At 53.5% G+C, this 15,941-nt stretch overlaps 1 protein-coding gene across 3 annotated transcripts; it reads right to left on the bottom strand.

The window, feature by feature from the left end:
- Window positions 1-1,021: 1,021 nt before the first annotated feature.
- EPOP (elongin BC and polycomb repressive complex 2 associated protein) lies at window positions 1,022-14,869 on the bottom strand. 3 transcript variants are annotated; one of them, XR_012838822.1, is made up of 3 exons: window positions 12,386-14,869; window positions 3,860-3,919; window positions 1,022-2,648 (listed from the first exon to the last, which is right to left on the bottom strand). XR_012838822.1 is itself a non-coding variant. In XM_075775100.1 (2 exons), the coding sequence occupies exon 1, from the start codon at window positions 14,628-14,630 to the stop codon at window positions 12,411-12,413; it is 2,220 nt and encodes a 739-aa protein (XP_075631215.1). In that variant the 5' UTR covers window positions 14,631-14,869; the 3' UTR covers window positions 1,022-2,648; window positions 12,386-12,410. The 3 variants fall into 3 exon arrangements, 2 of the variants coding, with proteins under 2 accessions (XP_075631215.1, XP_075631214.1); XM_075775100.1 differs by lacking the exon at window positions 3,860-3,919; XM_075775099.1 differs by lacking the exon at window positions 1,022-2,648 and having other exon boundaries at window positions 2,885-3,919.
- Between the last annotated feature and the right edge of the window lie 1,072 nt (window positions 14,870-15,941).

The following is a 15,941-nucleotide window of genomic DNA, read 5'->3' as shown; positions in this document are numbered from 1 at the left end:
GGATCTGGGTGCTTGTAGCTGGTAGGGTGTACCCAGGGCACAGGATGGATGTCTTTGGGCCAGAAACCTCCAAAGAGAGGAGCAAAAGTCAGCCTGGACATTGGGGAGCTCACGCTCACACTCCTTCATCTCCAGGATTGCTGCGTGGGGTGGACCCATCCGGAAAGGAGAGGTGCTGGGTGACCCCTCTTCCCTCACCCAGGGAAGTTTCCATAAAACTCCCTCTCCCAGGGAAGTTTCCAGAAACATGGAAAACTGCAAGGCAGTCGGATGGTCGCCGTACAGCAAGGGCTGCCACGGAGAATGATGGCCATGGTCCCTCCTGGCTTTAGAGCCTATGGGAAAGTATAAATAGCCGTCACAGAAAAAACTGCTGCTACATGAGCAGATGGATTAAGCAGAGTTATGGGAGCTATATCTATATATATCTATACATACAAACCTGTGTGTACATGTGTGTGTGTGCTCAGATATACGCTCCCTGCTAAAGCCCCCAGATTGCACATGGGACTGGGAAGGGACCTTGTGCTCTGACTTCATCCTCCTTGGCGGTTGCCAGAAAACACTCGGGGGACACAACTGCAGGATTGGGAAATAGTAATAATAGCTTATTTATTTGTTTTTATAGCTTTTTTTCATTTAATAGCTTGTTTGGTTTATTTTTAAACACAACAGCGCTGAAATGTGATTGAGGTGGGAGCAGAGCACTGGCCGTCCCCTCAGGAGAAGCAAATGCAGAGGAGAAGGCATGGAGTGGGCTGGAGGAGGAAGGGGGAGTGGGGAAGGCAAGGGGGAGCCGGGGGCCCCTGGGATAAGGTGTGGAAGCAGTCTGGGGCTCTTTCCATCAGGGCAGAGGTTGCACCTGAAGCAAACAGCCAGGAAACCTGTCCCTGCCCATGATCTGGGGAACTGGGTACATCCAAAAGCCAACAAGAGGGTGCTACAAAACCAACCCCAGGGCGACGTTGGGGTATCTGCATCTTCAGACCCTGCTGCGCAGCCCTGGAGAAGAGCTGCACCACCCTCTCAAAAAAACACAAATCTTGTGCATCCCGAGTGTTGTATAAGCACCATTTTTATATTGGTTTAATTATTTCAATAATACATTTTCCATCAAAACAGCTGAAGCGATGCAGACACCAGTGTGGACATGCATAGGCAGAAATCAAAGCGCTGCAGTTTATTCCACTTCCCTGCGGCTGAAAGTCTCTCGGTAGGAGACACCTCGCGGTGGCCTCCCAGTCCCGGGGGGTTTATTCCCTGCGCTGTAGCTCCCACTCACACCCAGGGCTGTGACAAAGGGACACTCGAAGCACGAGTGACCACGGCAGGCGCTGGGGTTTGCACCCTGGTCCCACACGCTGCTGGGCTGAGCTGAGCCTGCGGCTGGATGTCCCCACCGATGGCTGCGTGGGACCCAGACCCAGCACCCTTCGCACGAGCTTCTCCAGCCCCTCCATCGCCCCGAGCGGCGGCTTTGCCAGGCGGCTTGAACTAACCTGGCTGCTTTGCTCCAACAACGGCCCCTTTTGCCGGCAGCAGCAAACAGGAGCAAAGCAATCCTCCCGCCACCTCCAGCACCCCGTGGGTGCCCAGGTTTGCAACCAAAACCCATAAAAGGGTGCTACAAGTCACGGGTCTGCGGCGAGCCCCCTCCGGCTCACAGCCCAGCAAAGCACCGCGGGGCTGCTGCGAATTGGCAAGGGGAACTGGTACAAAACGTCGGTGCATAAACGTAAAACAGCTTATGTGGATCCAGGAGAAGTCCAGCCTCTGAAGGACGACTCCACGCTAATGCTTTTGCAATAAATTCTACAGCAGCTTCTTTCTAGCAGGCTTTTGGTAGGCGTTTGACCCAACTCCAGTCAATCTAACATCGTTACACTGCAGTTAATGTCAGTTTGAAAGTGCTTTTATAGCTGAAACACTGCTGTACTTAATGTAAACACCAAGGTTATGAGGATTCTTGCATTGACATGGGGAGGTTGTACTGATTAGCTTAAATCACTGTCATGTGGTATTAGTTAAAAGGATGTAAAAAGCAGCGTCTGAGGCCTTGTCTGCGCTGCAGAGCCACCGCTACGCCCTCAGGGACCCGGGAGTAGGTGCACGTACAGTGATAAATTGGGGGGTTTTTTGCAGAGGGGACAGGGACAGGTTTGTTCTGACATCAGTAAAGAGCACACGGACATCAGCGCTGCCAACGCACCCGTGCTGGGACCCCAGGAGCTCTGGAACAGCAAGAGACCCCCTGTGCTGGGGAGGTCCCACCGGAGATGCCAGCAAGTCCTGCAGAGCATCCCGGCCGGATCCTCACCCTGCGGCACACGGGGCTCCCCAGTCACCCCGCAGCAGGGGACAGGGATGTGGCATCTCTCCAGGAGTGCCCCAGGTCACCGAGAAAAGCCATCAAAAAGCAGAAGCACAAGCACGGTGCCCCGGGGGGCTGCGGCCACCCCCCCTGAGGGCCCGGTGGCCCATCCCTCCGTGCGTTTCGCATCGAAGGAAAAATCTTCCAGCACAAGCAGGTTCTTCGGGCCCCTCGGCTGGACTTTGGCAGGCGACGGACGATAGGAAATAGGGACTTGGCGAAGATTTCTTGTTGATCTTCTTGGAGACAGAATCGGACCTGCCGCAGGAATGATCTCCTGTAGGAAATCGGGTGGTTAGAGCTGTATGCAAGGGCTGCAACGGCAGGTCCGTACCTCGCCAGGCACCCTCTGAGGGCGGCGGAGCAGGGTGGGAGTGCTGGAAACCCTCCCTCTCCACCAAATTGCATCCCCACCCTCACTGCAAACATCATCTCACCCCTCTGCCTGCCGTCCCCCCCACCCCATCCCCTCCCAGCCAGGGCATCGCCCCGACCCCCACCTGAATTCACCTTGTCCACTGGGAAAACGCAGCAGCAACGTCCTTCCACCGCTGGGGCGGATGGGTGGGTTTGGGGTTTTTTGAGAACATTTATAAAGATCTCATTGTTGAAAGGAAAAATGGGATCTCCTTTCCTTTTACCTTCCAGGGCAGCCCTAACCCCTCTCCCCTCATACAAAAACACACAGGAAAGGGGTTTCTTTTCTGCTTGATTAGATTCAAAGGGATCTTTGTCTGGGGGTAGGTAGAGAAAAGCCCTCCCCCACCTCCCTTTTGACCCTCAAGACTCTGTCTGGTTTTGTTTTAAACCAAGAGAGACAGAGCTACACCCTTGGGATGTTATAAATATATATATACACCGGGAGGATGGGGGGTGGCGTCATTCGATTTTCCTGGACGGCAGCTCCAATCCTGCCGACCCTGCGTTTCTCCCCCGATCTCCGGAGCACCAGCCGGGGTTTGCCTCCAGATGCACAGGGGTTTCCCAAAACAGCCCCCCTCCTCCTAAAAGTTTCTCCTCTCCTCCGGTTGCCATGTTATTTAGTTATTCCAAAAGGCTCCTCAAGAAGAAAAGCCATCAGCGGGGTCGGAGCAGCACCGGGGGGGGGGGGGTTGCAACCCCCCTACTCTGGGGGGGACACCGGGGTGGGGGGGGGGGGGTCCTGCTGCCTCCTGCCCGGGGGAGCTGCTCCTCCCACGGCCCCGATACCCCTCACCCATCCCAAAAGAGATCACGGGTGTCTGCGACAGCACTTTAAATTATACACACGCACACGTGGACACACGTGCTCCATGCGAGTGGCTGAGCACACGTGTGCATACGTACGTGAACACCCATAAAACACAAGACGAATGCAGCTGCACACGTTACTGCCTACAAAAAGTTTGTAATGCGGAAAACACACCACGGACTCCCCGATACCTTTTTTCCTGTCTAGATTTTTCTCACATAAAAGAAAAAAAAAAATCCATTATGAAAACCACGTACCTCTCGGTATCTTTACTGGCAATTAATTTCAAGGAGGGGTGTTCCATTTTGACAAGGACTCTAAACATGTTAATATTTGAAGAGGGGAAAAAAAGTATGACATTAATTATTCAGGTATTAGTAGGCATGCTGACAGCATAGCCCAAATGATTTTCTGTCACAAACTGCTATTAATGGATTTTTTTTTTTTCTCCTCCACGGAAGTATTTTACAAAGACTCGGTACCAGCATTTTTCTTGAAAGAGTTAAGTGCTGAAATTATCATTATAATTGTAGGAGCAGTAAGGATTAATAATGAAAATAATGGGAACCAGAACACACAACAGATGTGAATCTCCCCTGTAACTGTGTGATTAAAAACCAAACGTACAATATTGCAAATCACGGTGGTGCACTGAAACCACCCCTTTGGGGGCTCGACTTGCACCCTGGGGTCCTGCACCCCAAGGACCCACATCCTGTGTGTTCGCACCCCAACCTGCACCCTGGGGATCACACCCCAGCCATGCACCCCCCCCGTGCCCTCCACCCCACACCACGGGCAGGACTGGCAGGGGAGGACATTGCTGGGCAGCACGTTACCAACTGAAAGGGGCTTCTGCCCCGGCCCCCCCGGGGAGCACAGCTGGGGGGGGAGCACAGCTGGGGGGGGGGGAGCACAGCTGGGGCTGGGCCGGGTTCACAGAGTTCAGGCTGCCGAGATTTTAGGGCGAGATAGGGAAAGCTGACACCCGGGGAGCCCCCCCGGCCGGGCCAACAGCCGGCCCTGCAGCCCCCACCACCTCGTTCGGGAACCCCACAAAGAGGGGCCAAGGGGGGGGGCCAGGTGACACCCCCCTTCCAGCCGGCCCAGGGCCACATCCTGCCCGGCCTCAGTCCCCCAAGGATGCTGCTCGCCAGCCAGCGCTCCCTGGTCACCTTCCCCAGCTCCCTCGGAGCCGTTTTCTCTTCTCAGTCCTAAAAATAATGAAATAAGGAAGAAAATGGGGGTGTCGTGGTGTCATCCTGCCCCCTCACCCCACAGCTCTGCTGGACCCTGTCCCCACCCAGGATGGGTGACGTGTGCCCACCAGCCACCCTCAAGTGACACGCAGTGTCCCTGGATCTATTTGAGAGTGCAAGAAGCTTTGAGGTATAAATATGTCAGGGCAGGGAATCCCACCTGGATAAAGGCAGGGAAAAATGGGAATTAGCAGGAAAAAATACAAATACGCAAGTGAAGACTGGGGGTTATTTGCAGGGTGGAAGGGAGGCCCCGTTCCTGCAGAGCACCTCTGGTCCTGCAGGCACCCAGAGGGACACGGAGCGGGGCAGAAGCACGTGCCCATGTCCCCAAAACCTCCCTGCACTGCCCAGACTCTCACTGCCCTGTCAGAAGTTATTCGCTTCCACGTGTATTTATGTATTTCTGCTGTTGGGAACCGATGGGGAGTATCCGAGCTCTGGCCCAACAGGGAGAACCACAGCAGAGGGGACAAATCCACCCCCCAACTCTCCACGCTCCCGCTGGCTTTCGGAGGACAAGCTAAGAATATAAAATCATAAATCTAAGAGCAGCATTTTTGTTATTTCCCTTTTTTTTTTTTTCTTCCCCAAAGTCATCTCCGATGAGAAGTTAAAGACCAGTTCAAAAATAATCCTCAACTCAAACCTTTACCGTGAGTCGAGGAGGGCTTTTCATCGTGTTAGAAACCACAGACAGCAAAACGTGGGCTTCGCTGCTTCGGATCCAGCTCGCTGCTCGGGGAGGATTGATTTCAGAGCACATCCTGATGGGTCACTTCTTTTTTATGACATGCCGCTCGCATGCAGGATCCCAAGTTTCCTACGCAACGTCTTCAGTTATTTGGGGGGGTTAACCACTGTAACGAATGGTTAATTACAAGCAGTCGCCCAGGCGGTTGCCGGTATTTCCAGCTGATTAAAAGGCTGGATGAGCCCAGTGTGTAAAATTGTAGGAAAAATTGGAATTTAAGGTAAACACGCCCAGTGTGTGAGGCCCCAGCGGATCCAGGCACGTTGCAAGGAAGCCAAGGGGCAATTGGGGTGAAATGGGGGAGAAACGGGTCAGAGGACCAACAGTGCCCAGACCCCCCCCACACCTTCTGGGACCCCCAAACTCCTCCTGAGGGAGCAGTTCCCGAGGGGAGAACCCCCCGAGGGTCACGCCAGCGCTTTGGGGACCCCCTGCCCTCCCCTTCCCCACAAACCCAGCCTGGATCCGTGCTGTTTGCCATGCCGAAGCCAGGATTTAATGGCATTTTTCCTCGCCCCCCCAGTCCGGGAAGGGGAGAGGACCAGAGCCACACACCGACCCCGAGCAGGGATGCTGCTCTGGCAGGAGAGCGGCCGGATCCTGCCCCGACCCCAGAACCTCCTTTTTTTTCTGACAAAGGACAGGCAAAATCCTCCCCCGGTTTTGGGGAGGGGAGAGGATGAGCACAGTTTCCCATATGGCCTCATTTAGGGTAATTTCTTTCAATTGCTAAAAGCATAAACTCCACCTATTGAGCCCGTAGATTTATATGGAACAGCTGAAGGATCCTCCAAAGCACTTTGTGGGCTGGCTGGGAGGGTCGGCTCCCACCTTCCAGAAAGGTTGGTGGATCATTTCCGTGGTGATTTTTTTTTTTTTTTTTTAAAAAGCAAAGTAAATTTTAGCTTTTTTTTTTTTTTTTTTTTTAAAGAGGGAGATATTGATAACATGGGAGTTAGAAAGAGCCTCATAACTCACAATAAACCCTTGTCCATTCTCTTCTATTGACTACATGTAAACATGGTAAATGAAAGGCCTTTAGTGACACTTAATCCCTCACCCCCTCCCTGCCCCCAGCCCAGCCTGCCCTGGGAGGGGGTTACGCTGCTTTTTTTTTCTCACAGCTTGCTGTTTTACTGAGCCCCTCCTCTGCTATCTAATTTATCATTAACACCCTGACACTAAACTAAATAAATGCAGCGGCTTCCCTCGGCTTCCCCCCACACCTTGCTCCGGAGCTGCAGTTTTCCTCCCCCCGGATTTTTTGGGGCATGAACCAGTCGCAAATCTCCGAGTTTGGTGGGGTTTTTTTAGGGGGGGGGAGGCTCGGAGTCCCTTCCCCGGCAGGTCCCGTGCTGGTCTCTGTAGATAATTAACGTCATTATTAAATTACCTTCTTTAAAAGATAATAATAATAATAGCAGGGTCATTTGGCTGCGATTAGAGCCGGTGCGGTCTCGCCGGGGTCGCTGCCTCCTGCTCGGGCTGCTCCCAGGCTTTGCCTCTCGAAATTTTAAATGTTTTTAAATGGGAGTCATTTTGACTTGGATTCCTTTCCTCCCTGCCAGAAAGGAGGAGGGGAGAAAAAAAAAAAAAAAAAAAAAAAAAGCAAAGCTGCAAATAGGTTTCAGGCGCCGAGTTCCTGATTTGCAGATCGATATACTTGTGTAATTTGGGTTTCAGTGATTTTTAAGAGGGGAGGGGGGTTTTACCTGGCAGAAGCGAGGTCGTCAGATGGTTTTGTGGCAATCGAATAATACATAGTTATTAATCACAACTAATGAGGTCCTGACTGGAGGTGCATTTCGTTTCTCTTTCCATTTTTCTCGGTTTGGAAAGATAATCTTTCTGGCTGTGAAGGAGCCACGTAAATGCTTCCCAGGTCAGAATTTCAACCTTCCCAACTCATGTCCAAAATAACAGACTTCAGGCCCCTTTCAACACACTGCACAGATAAAAACCAATTCTAGTCTTTGGGTCGCTTGTTCTGATCTATGTTGGGGTTTGTGTTTGGATCTGACTCTACCGATGCTGCTCCAACGGGATCTTCCGATCTCTGGCCACGTTTTCCTTTGGCAGAGATTTAAAAATATATCTGAAGTGCTCCTTCCATAAGGGGCACTAACTCCTGAGGCCCTCAAAATAGAAACACATGTTTGGGGAACAGTCTCTGGCCTACAAATTAGAGGGAAGGAGCTATTGATTTCCAATTAAATGTTGAGGAAAAAATGTTTCTTTCGGGCAAAATTTGTCCACAGAAACACTCACACACCCCCCCAAAGCAGCTGAGCACATGCACGCACAGTCACACGCTCCCACACGTGACAGGCACACATGTGTCGCTTCGCACAGCTGTACAGCACGGGGGGTTGTGGCCACGCGGAGCCGAGGACGCGGCCACAAACACACGGCGGGGGACACACGCACGCAAACGCCCACGGACAGGCACACACGTCTCACGCGGGTCCAGCGCGCAGGAGGGTGCCAGGCCCACGGGTGGGTGTGAGCAGAGGAACGTGCTTTCCAAACCACGTAAATAAACACGCACAGCCAGATGTGCGCGGCCACACAGCCACAGCTGTACGTAGACTGGCGGCACAGGCTGATACACGCGCCCTGCGTAGCACGCAGGCGTACGCGCAGCCTCCGTGGGTGCACACACATGTATCCTGGGTGCACAAACACGCATCCCCCCCGCAAAGGGAGCACAGACGGTGCACCCCAGCCAACCCACCCACCCCAGCACACACCCACAAAAACGGCCAAATATCAGCCAGTTCTGTAAAAAAAAAAAAAAAGTATTTATTTCTCAGCCTAGATCCCATATTGCACGCAGGAATTAACACTTTCATCGTCATATACTTACAACAACTTCAAATAAATAAAGGTACAGTAAATCTAAACAGAAAGCCCAATACATGGCTGGAAAAGGCTCTTTCCTCCCCTGGGTGGTTATTTTTAAACGCGTGTTTTAGGCCGGGGCATGGGGGAAAGGCAGCATCGGCCGCTGGATGTGCCCAGCTTGGGGAAACTCCCCTCCCCATCCACAGCACCCCCCAAAAATAAATTATCCCTGGCCAGAAACATCCCTGGATCCGGCGGTCCAGCAGAGAAGCACCCATGAAGTGACCGACATTTTTAAACGCGCTGGATGGGAATTTTTAATCCGGCGATGGAAAGAGAGAGCAAAGGTCCCTGAAACCCCCAGCCCCAAAATAAACCCTTACAAACCGTGATTACAAAGCACCACACCGTATCCAAGCTGAGATTTTTCCTGAGTCTAAAGCAGGCTGCATTTTTAAAAGCAGCACCTTTTCATAAAAGTTTTCTTTTTCTTTTTCTTTTTTTTTTTTGTTTTTTTTACAAGATACTTTCGGTTTTCTCCTACCTAGACAAACATTTTTATGGAAGAAAAAAGAAAAAATAAATTCCGTTTTTGCTTCTTTTGCACCCGTTTGGAAATAAAGCAATGTCACTAATGTCATTATAAAGGTGCCTTTCTATCCTTTATGCTGTCCTGGCGATGCGAGTTGATCTTTTGCTCAAAGCCAGAACTAGTTTGTAGCACTCGAACCGCTCCCTCCTCCCGGCTCATTGTGTCCCGCAGAGGTACTGCTTCTTCCAACCAGGTACCGCTTGGGCTTGTTCATTTTTTTAAGTCCAAAACAGGCTATTTCAGATAACAGTTTGGGTTTTCCTTTTTTTAATTTTTTTTTTATTTACTTTTGACGCATCGCCACCCCCCTCTCCAGTCTCTTACTGGGGGATTGCTAGTAAGATTCCTTTTTTTTTTTTTTTTTTTGATCGCTTAATTTCTTTGAAACATGTTTAAAAACAAATGGTGAGATTATTGTTATTATTGTTGTTGCTATTATTATTGTTGCTGCTGTTTGCTGTGAACGGGATGGTTCTGCTGCTTGAGGAGCCATTCAAGGTGTGTTTGTGTGGAAAGTTTTGAGGTATTTTGTATTGTATTCACAGCCCTGCTACAACCCCCTTGCACTATATACAGATACCTTACACCTACACACGCACGTATGTATGTGTGTGAGCAGATAAATATGTACGTGCACGTAATGTCTGCATGTGTGCACACACATCGTGTATTAATAGCTGCGTTTTCCACACACCCACATGTACAAATGCATATATACACAGAGATAAATATCCGTGGACGTGCACACGCGTAGGTGCCCGCCTGCCCGCTCACCCCACGCACGCACTTTCCGAGGTGATTATATCCCTTAGAAAATATTCCTGAGTTATTCGGCTGTTACTACCCGCGGCAGACGGAGCTGCGGAGTCTGGGGTTTGCTGCTTTTTTTTTTTTTAATATATATATATATTTATAATTTTTTTTTTTTTTTTTTTTTTTTTTTTGCATTCCTTCCCAGCGCGGATCTCGGGTTTGGGGTTTTTTTTCCTGCCCGCTCTCCACGGGCGCTTTGTGCGGCCGGGGGTCCCTCCCGCGGCCCCGCTCCGTCCCACCGACCCACCCGTGCTTTATTCGAAATGTTTTGTTTTTTTTTTTCCTAGAAAATACATTTTTAACCCGATCCGGATTTGGAAGAGTCGGGGAGAAAGAACGAGCGATCGTGCTCCGCGCTCGGCAATTACACGGAAAACGGGCGTGTTTCTCCTCCTCCCGCCCCCCCCCCCGCCACGCGTGGCCCCTTCTCTCTCCCCGGCTCTGCCCTACGGATCCCCCCCGTCCCGGGTGGCCAGGCCGAGGGGAGCAGGGGGGGTTGCGGGGGGACACGCGGGGCAGAAAAAAACCCCATTTGCGTGATTCCTGTGGGCGCACTCCGCGCCGGCGATGCGGAGGCAAACTCCCCCAAATCGGCTTTTCTCGCTCCTACACGCTCCCAGGGCTTGGGGGGATTTTTGTTTGGTTGGTTGGTTTTGTAACCGTCCACGGCTATGGATATAAAACCTGAATATTTCGAGACAGAAGAAATCCCCCTCTTTTGCTCAGCATGGGAGGAACGGGAGGTGGGGTGAAGTAAACAAAAAAACCCCCAGTTAACCAAAAAACCCGCTGAAAACCCAAGTAAAACAAACATTGCTTTTAGCAACAATTCACCATCTCCAAGAAAAACAGCGCTTAATAGATACAAAATACGCTTGACCTTAAAAATGTCTCTTTTTTTTTTTTTTTTTACCCACTGATGGAATTAAACAAGGAAAAAAAAAAAATCAAAACGGGCCGTGCCAGACCTGAATATTTTCTTTTGAATTCTACGATGATTCTCCTCGCCCTCCCCTTTCAGCAAAGGACACTGTGAAGGGATTTTTTTTTTTTTTTTCGGGGAACCGATTTTTGGAGGACCGTGGAGGAAAAATAGAAATTCCCGAGCGGGCAGTGCGTGATCCCCGGCCGTGGGCTGCGAGTATTTTCTGTTGCAAAGAAGGGGAAGAAAAAGAAACAGCCTCCCCCCCCCCCCCAAAAAAAAAAAAAAAAAAAAAAACAAAACCCCATCAGCTTTGATTTGCCTAACGTTTCCAAAACAGAGCGGACTTCAGAGAGCCCGTCGGGCTTTGATGCCAAAGCGGGGTGGAAATCACATCAGAAATAGTCAAAAGAGCCAGTTACAAAGCCACTGGTTTGCAAGAAAAGTTAAACTGGGATATGATTTCCTCTGCAGAGGAGAGAGACATTCCCTCCGCATTCTTCCCCGCATTCCACTCCGGAGCTCGGGAGAGATCAAATTGTCCATCTGTACTCTATTGCTAATGCTCCTGGATCCTATTTCTTGTGCCCGTAAAGCTTTTACAGGCCTGCTACCTTTAGGCTATCGGAGTTCGGGTTATTATCCAGCAAACAACTCACTTCTTTCTTTTTTTCTTTTTTCTTTTTTTTTTTTTTTTTTTAATATACGTGCAGCAGTTTCAAATAACTTCCTCTCAAAGCCTCCTGTTTTCTTTTAGCAAACAGAATTTCCTGGTCTTTTTAAAGTTGGTGTTTTCTTCCTGTCTCTTAAGTAGACAGAAAACATTACATTGCTATTAATATAGTTATTTGGAATAGCTGCTCCCAATTTCGCCGGGATTGACTCGGACCGAAAAGGAGTGTTTATGCTGCATGACATCATTATTTCTCTCTGCGTGTGATTAGTATTAGTTTAATCCAATGCATTTATGGAGGAAAAGGGAGAAATTAGATCTATTCTTTCCTCGGTTTTTTGGTATATAGAAGCGGGGGGGGGGAGAAGGGGCGGGGGGAGCGGGGGCCGGGGAGAGCTCTGCTCGGCGGCGGGAGCCCCTTCCCTCCGCTCCGAGCTGCGCGGTTCATCCCAAATCCTTTTGCTGGGAATAACCCATCGCGTTTCGCAGCCAGGCGGGGAGGGGGGAAGGCGTCCGTCCGCCGCCCCCCTGGGTTTGATCGCGTGTTTTAGCTTCGTCCTTTAAAATTCAGCGCGAAACCAGCATCGGACCCTGGCACGTACACGGACCAAAAAAAAAAAAAAAAACCCTCAAAAAAACCCTCCTCCGGGCAGAGCGGGGAAACCCCCCGTCCACCCCCCAGCCGAAGCCGTGTACACACTCACTCGCAGCCCCCCGAAACGCTCCTGCACCCCTCCGGACCCCGCACGGCTCCTCCGGGCATCCACCTCCCCGCCCGGGAGCCTCCGGCTCGGGCGGCCGCGGAGCTCGGCGGGACGGAGGGGTCCGCTCCCCCCCCCCCCCCCTCCGCCCCCCGGGCCACCCCGCCCCGGCCCCCCCCCCCCCCCCCCCGCCCACCCTGCAGCTCTCATCTGTTGCATGTAAACCTTTCCTCCGGGCCGTCCGCTGTCCTTAGAGATCCTCCAAGCTATAGCCCCGGAATTTGAGGCTGGGGGGCACCGGGATAGCGTTGCCCCCCAGGTGCCAGCTCCACAGCGGGTGAGTTTTGGAGAGGGCCCAGGAGTTTTTGACCCCCAGGGAGGAGGCAGGACACAGGTCCCCATCTTCCCCCACGACCAGGGAGGGAATACAGGGGAAGTTGCCCATGAGGCTGAAGGAATTCCGAGGCGGGGTTGGCCCGGCGCTGCCGAGGCGTTTGCAATGAGTGTTTCCCTTTTTGGCATTCCTCCTTTGAGTCTTTTGTGGCCTCCCTTTAGAGGAGCTCTGTTGCCTTTCTGCCTCAGCGCCTCTGGCAAGGCGTCTGCGCTTGGCATTCCTTTCCGAGCCATTGCCTTTCAAAGCTTTGTTTGACAAGGTGCTGGGGCTCTCTGCTCTTTTGGAGCCGGGGGATTTGAGCTCTGCAGCTTTACAGGGCTCCGTCCTCCCTCCGTGCCGCAAACTTTTCCCGTCCAGGTTGAACCCTTTGGCGTAACACCACAGCTTGGATTGCCGGATCAGCCGGTCAAAGTGCTCCCGCCGGGGCTCCCCCGTCTCCTCGGGGGGCGCCGGGCCGAGACTCCCCGCCAGCTCCTGAGCCGGGGGCTGCGGGGCCGAGCCCGGGGCCGGCTCTTGGGAAGGCGCTCGCCCGGCTAAAGCTCCGCTTTGCCTCTCTGCCTGGTCACTGGGGCCTAACGAGGCTCTATTGTTCGAGGCATCTTTGTGCAAATCCTTCCCTTTGGCGCAGGGCTCCGCGTCCCCAAAGCCTCCCTCCTTTTGTTGCGGATCCCCCCCAGGGGTGCTGCTCGGGGAGGGAGGGGGGGAGGAGGAGGAGGAGGAGGAGAAGGAGGAGGAGGAGGAGGAGGAGGAGGAAGGGGAGGCCTCCTGCTTTGCGTACAGCTCCGGCAGCGGCTGGGCCCCCGAGCCCAGGACCGGACCCGGGCTCAAACTTTCCAAAGTTGATGCTCGCAAAGTCCTGGCCCAGAGCTGCTGCGAGAGGAAGAGGAGGTTGGGGTCGGGGCGCAGAGCTTTGCCCACGCTCGGGGGGGGCTCGGCGGGGCGCTCCTCGCCGAGGGGCTCCCGGGGGGGCTGCGGCTGGAAGCGGGGCAGAGCCGCCTGCCTGTACCGGGTGCTCTGCACCGAGTCCCCGCTGCACAGCGAGCTGCTCTCCGACTCCGAGGAGCTGCCTTCCTCGCTGCTGCACGAGGTGTCCCCTTCCTCCTCCTCCTCCTCCTCCTCCTCTTCCTCCTCCGACGAGTCGCTGGAGGTGGCGGGGCTGGACCCACCGAAGTCCAGGCTGGAGTCCGAGTCGCTGGAGTAGCCGGCGGAGGTACCCTGCCGCTTGGAGCCGGGGAAGACGGAGGAGCGGCCTTTCCTGGCGGCCGCGGGCCCTTTCTCCGCCGGGAAGAGCCCCTTGGCACAGCAGGGACCCCGCTTGCGCCGGCCCGGCTGGGCGAGCGCGGCCGCTTGCGCGGAGGGGTGCGCGGCCGCGGGGTGCAGCAGCGCCAGGTCGCGGGGGTACCCGGCCAGGACGCCGGCGAAGAGCCCCCCCCGGCCCGCCAGCCCGCAGCCCCTCCGGCCCCGGGGGGGCTTCTCGAAGGCGGGGAAGGCCCTGTGGAAGGGCTGCGGTAGCAGCGCGGCCGGCGCCGAGCGCGGCTTGGGGAAGGCGGGGGGCAGCTTGGGGCGGCCGGGGGCCGCGGGAGCGCAGCAGCCGCCGGCTCTGCAGGGCGGCAGCAGCTGGGGCCGGGGGCAGGGAAAGAGCTCCCCCGGGTCCGGCAGCAGCAGCTGCTCCCTCCTCTTGCTCTTCCTTTTCCTCTTCCTCCTCCGGGGGCTGAGGCTCTTGCAGGAGGTGCAGAGAGCCTCCAGGTCCGCCTTGGAGATGAGGGAACATTTCACCGCGCGGGTGGGCACCGAGTTGATGGCTTTGAGGGTCCGGAGCTCTTTGAGATCGCAGCGTCGGCTCTTGATCTTTAAGGTTTCCATCTTCTTGCTGATGGTGGTCCTGGGGATATCCTTAAACAGGTCGCTGAGGACCTGGGCCAAAGCAAACATCTGGGTGCCATTGATCTGTAAGTATCCCAAGTTTATCCCTTCGATTTCTTGATAGCCAGCATGAAAATCCCCCGGCCTGGCTTCCCCATTGTAATCCATGGTAGCTGGAACAATTCCGAAGGTCCCTTCGCAGGTCAGGAACATTTTGCAAGGAGCATTTACTTTGTCTCTTTCAAAGGGGGCATTGAAAATAAGGACATATTTGTTTCCACTCCCTGATCACACACATCCCTACCCCTCCGGAGAGGTGGGGGAGGGGAAAAAAAAAGCAAAAAAAGCCAAAGCAGTCGATCTCCCTTTCAAACGCTCCAGTCAATGGTTTGCAACATCTTCCAAACACCCAGTTCCTCCGCCTGTACCGGGGCTTGACTCCTCGTCTTCCCCCTCCCCAGCAAAAAAAAAAGAAAGAAAAATAAAGAAGTCAAACATCTTGCATCCTCCAGGCTCCCCCCGGCCAGCTCCCACCCCGCGGCCGCGCACCCCACCTTCCACTTCAAAAATAATCTCTTGGGGGGGGGGGGGGGGCGGGGGTGGGGGGAGGAATCAACAAGCACAGCCCCCCCTTTTGCTGTGCGAAGCCACTGAGATGCTTAAGCAAACAAAGCTACCGACAAGGGGGGGGGGGGCGGAAAAATGGTAGCGGGGGGCGGGGGGGGCTGGGAGGCGGGGGAGCCCCGGGGCTCCGTGCGGCTCCCACCTTCCCCGGGCTCCGCACTCGCGGCCCCGCCGCCGCGTACGGTATATTCTAGGGAACACCCCACCGAGCCGTCCCCGCCACCCGCCAGCTGATTGGGCACTCCAGTCCTGTGATGTCATAAAACCCCAACATTTCACACGCACACCCCCGCGCAAAACCTCATAAACCCCTGGGCGGGCCGCGTAACACCGCGTAACACCGCGCAGCACCGCGCAGCGCGGCTCCCGGGCGTGCCCGCGGCTTCACCGCCCCGAGACCCGGGCGCACACAATAGAGGCAGACTTGGGTTTGGGGATTTTTTTTTTTTTTCCCTTTAAAAAAAAAAATAAATTACAAATTACACTGTATTTTCGAGGTGATGGGAGCGCGGGTGCCTCCGCTTTGTTTCCGCGTTTTAGTTTTTGGGGTTGGTTTTTTTTTTTTCACGTAGGGTTGTGTTAAGAGAGGTTACTGCGCCTTCCCAAATCCGCCCGGATTCCTCTGGGACGGGTGTGTGTACGTATAGATTTAATAAAGCGTGAAAGATATTACTCTAAGCGAGTAGTTCGAAACGATTGACTCCGCAACAATTCATCCTTCAACCCGGAGTGGAATGCTTATTAATTGCCAATTACTGTATTTATTATGTGGAATGAGCACGGGCTGGAGCGCGGTATCAACAATAACATCGGCAATATGTGCAAATAAAAGTAATGCAAAGATATTTATATTCTTTTTTTTTTACTCACACACGTTCTTTATTCACTTCGCATCTTTTT

This window comes from Balearica regulorum, chromosome 24 (genome assembly GCF_011004875.1).
Source record: "Balearica regulorum gibbericeps isolate bBalReg1 chromosome 24, bBalReg1.pri, whole genome shotgun sequence".
Taxonomy (NCBI): domain Eukaryota; kingdom Metazoa; phylum Chordata; class Aves; order Gruiformes; family Gruidae; genus Balearica; species Balearica regulorum.
The sequence above is the reverse complement of the archived record's forward strand: the minus strand, read 5'-3'. Positions and strand labels throughout refer to the sequence as shown.

Excerpts from the sequence above, each read along its gene's own strand:
- EPOP (XM_075775100.1), bottom strand. The coding sequence starts at position 14,630 with ATGTTCCTGACCTGCGAAGGGACCTTCGGAATTGTTCCAGCTACCATG.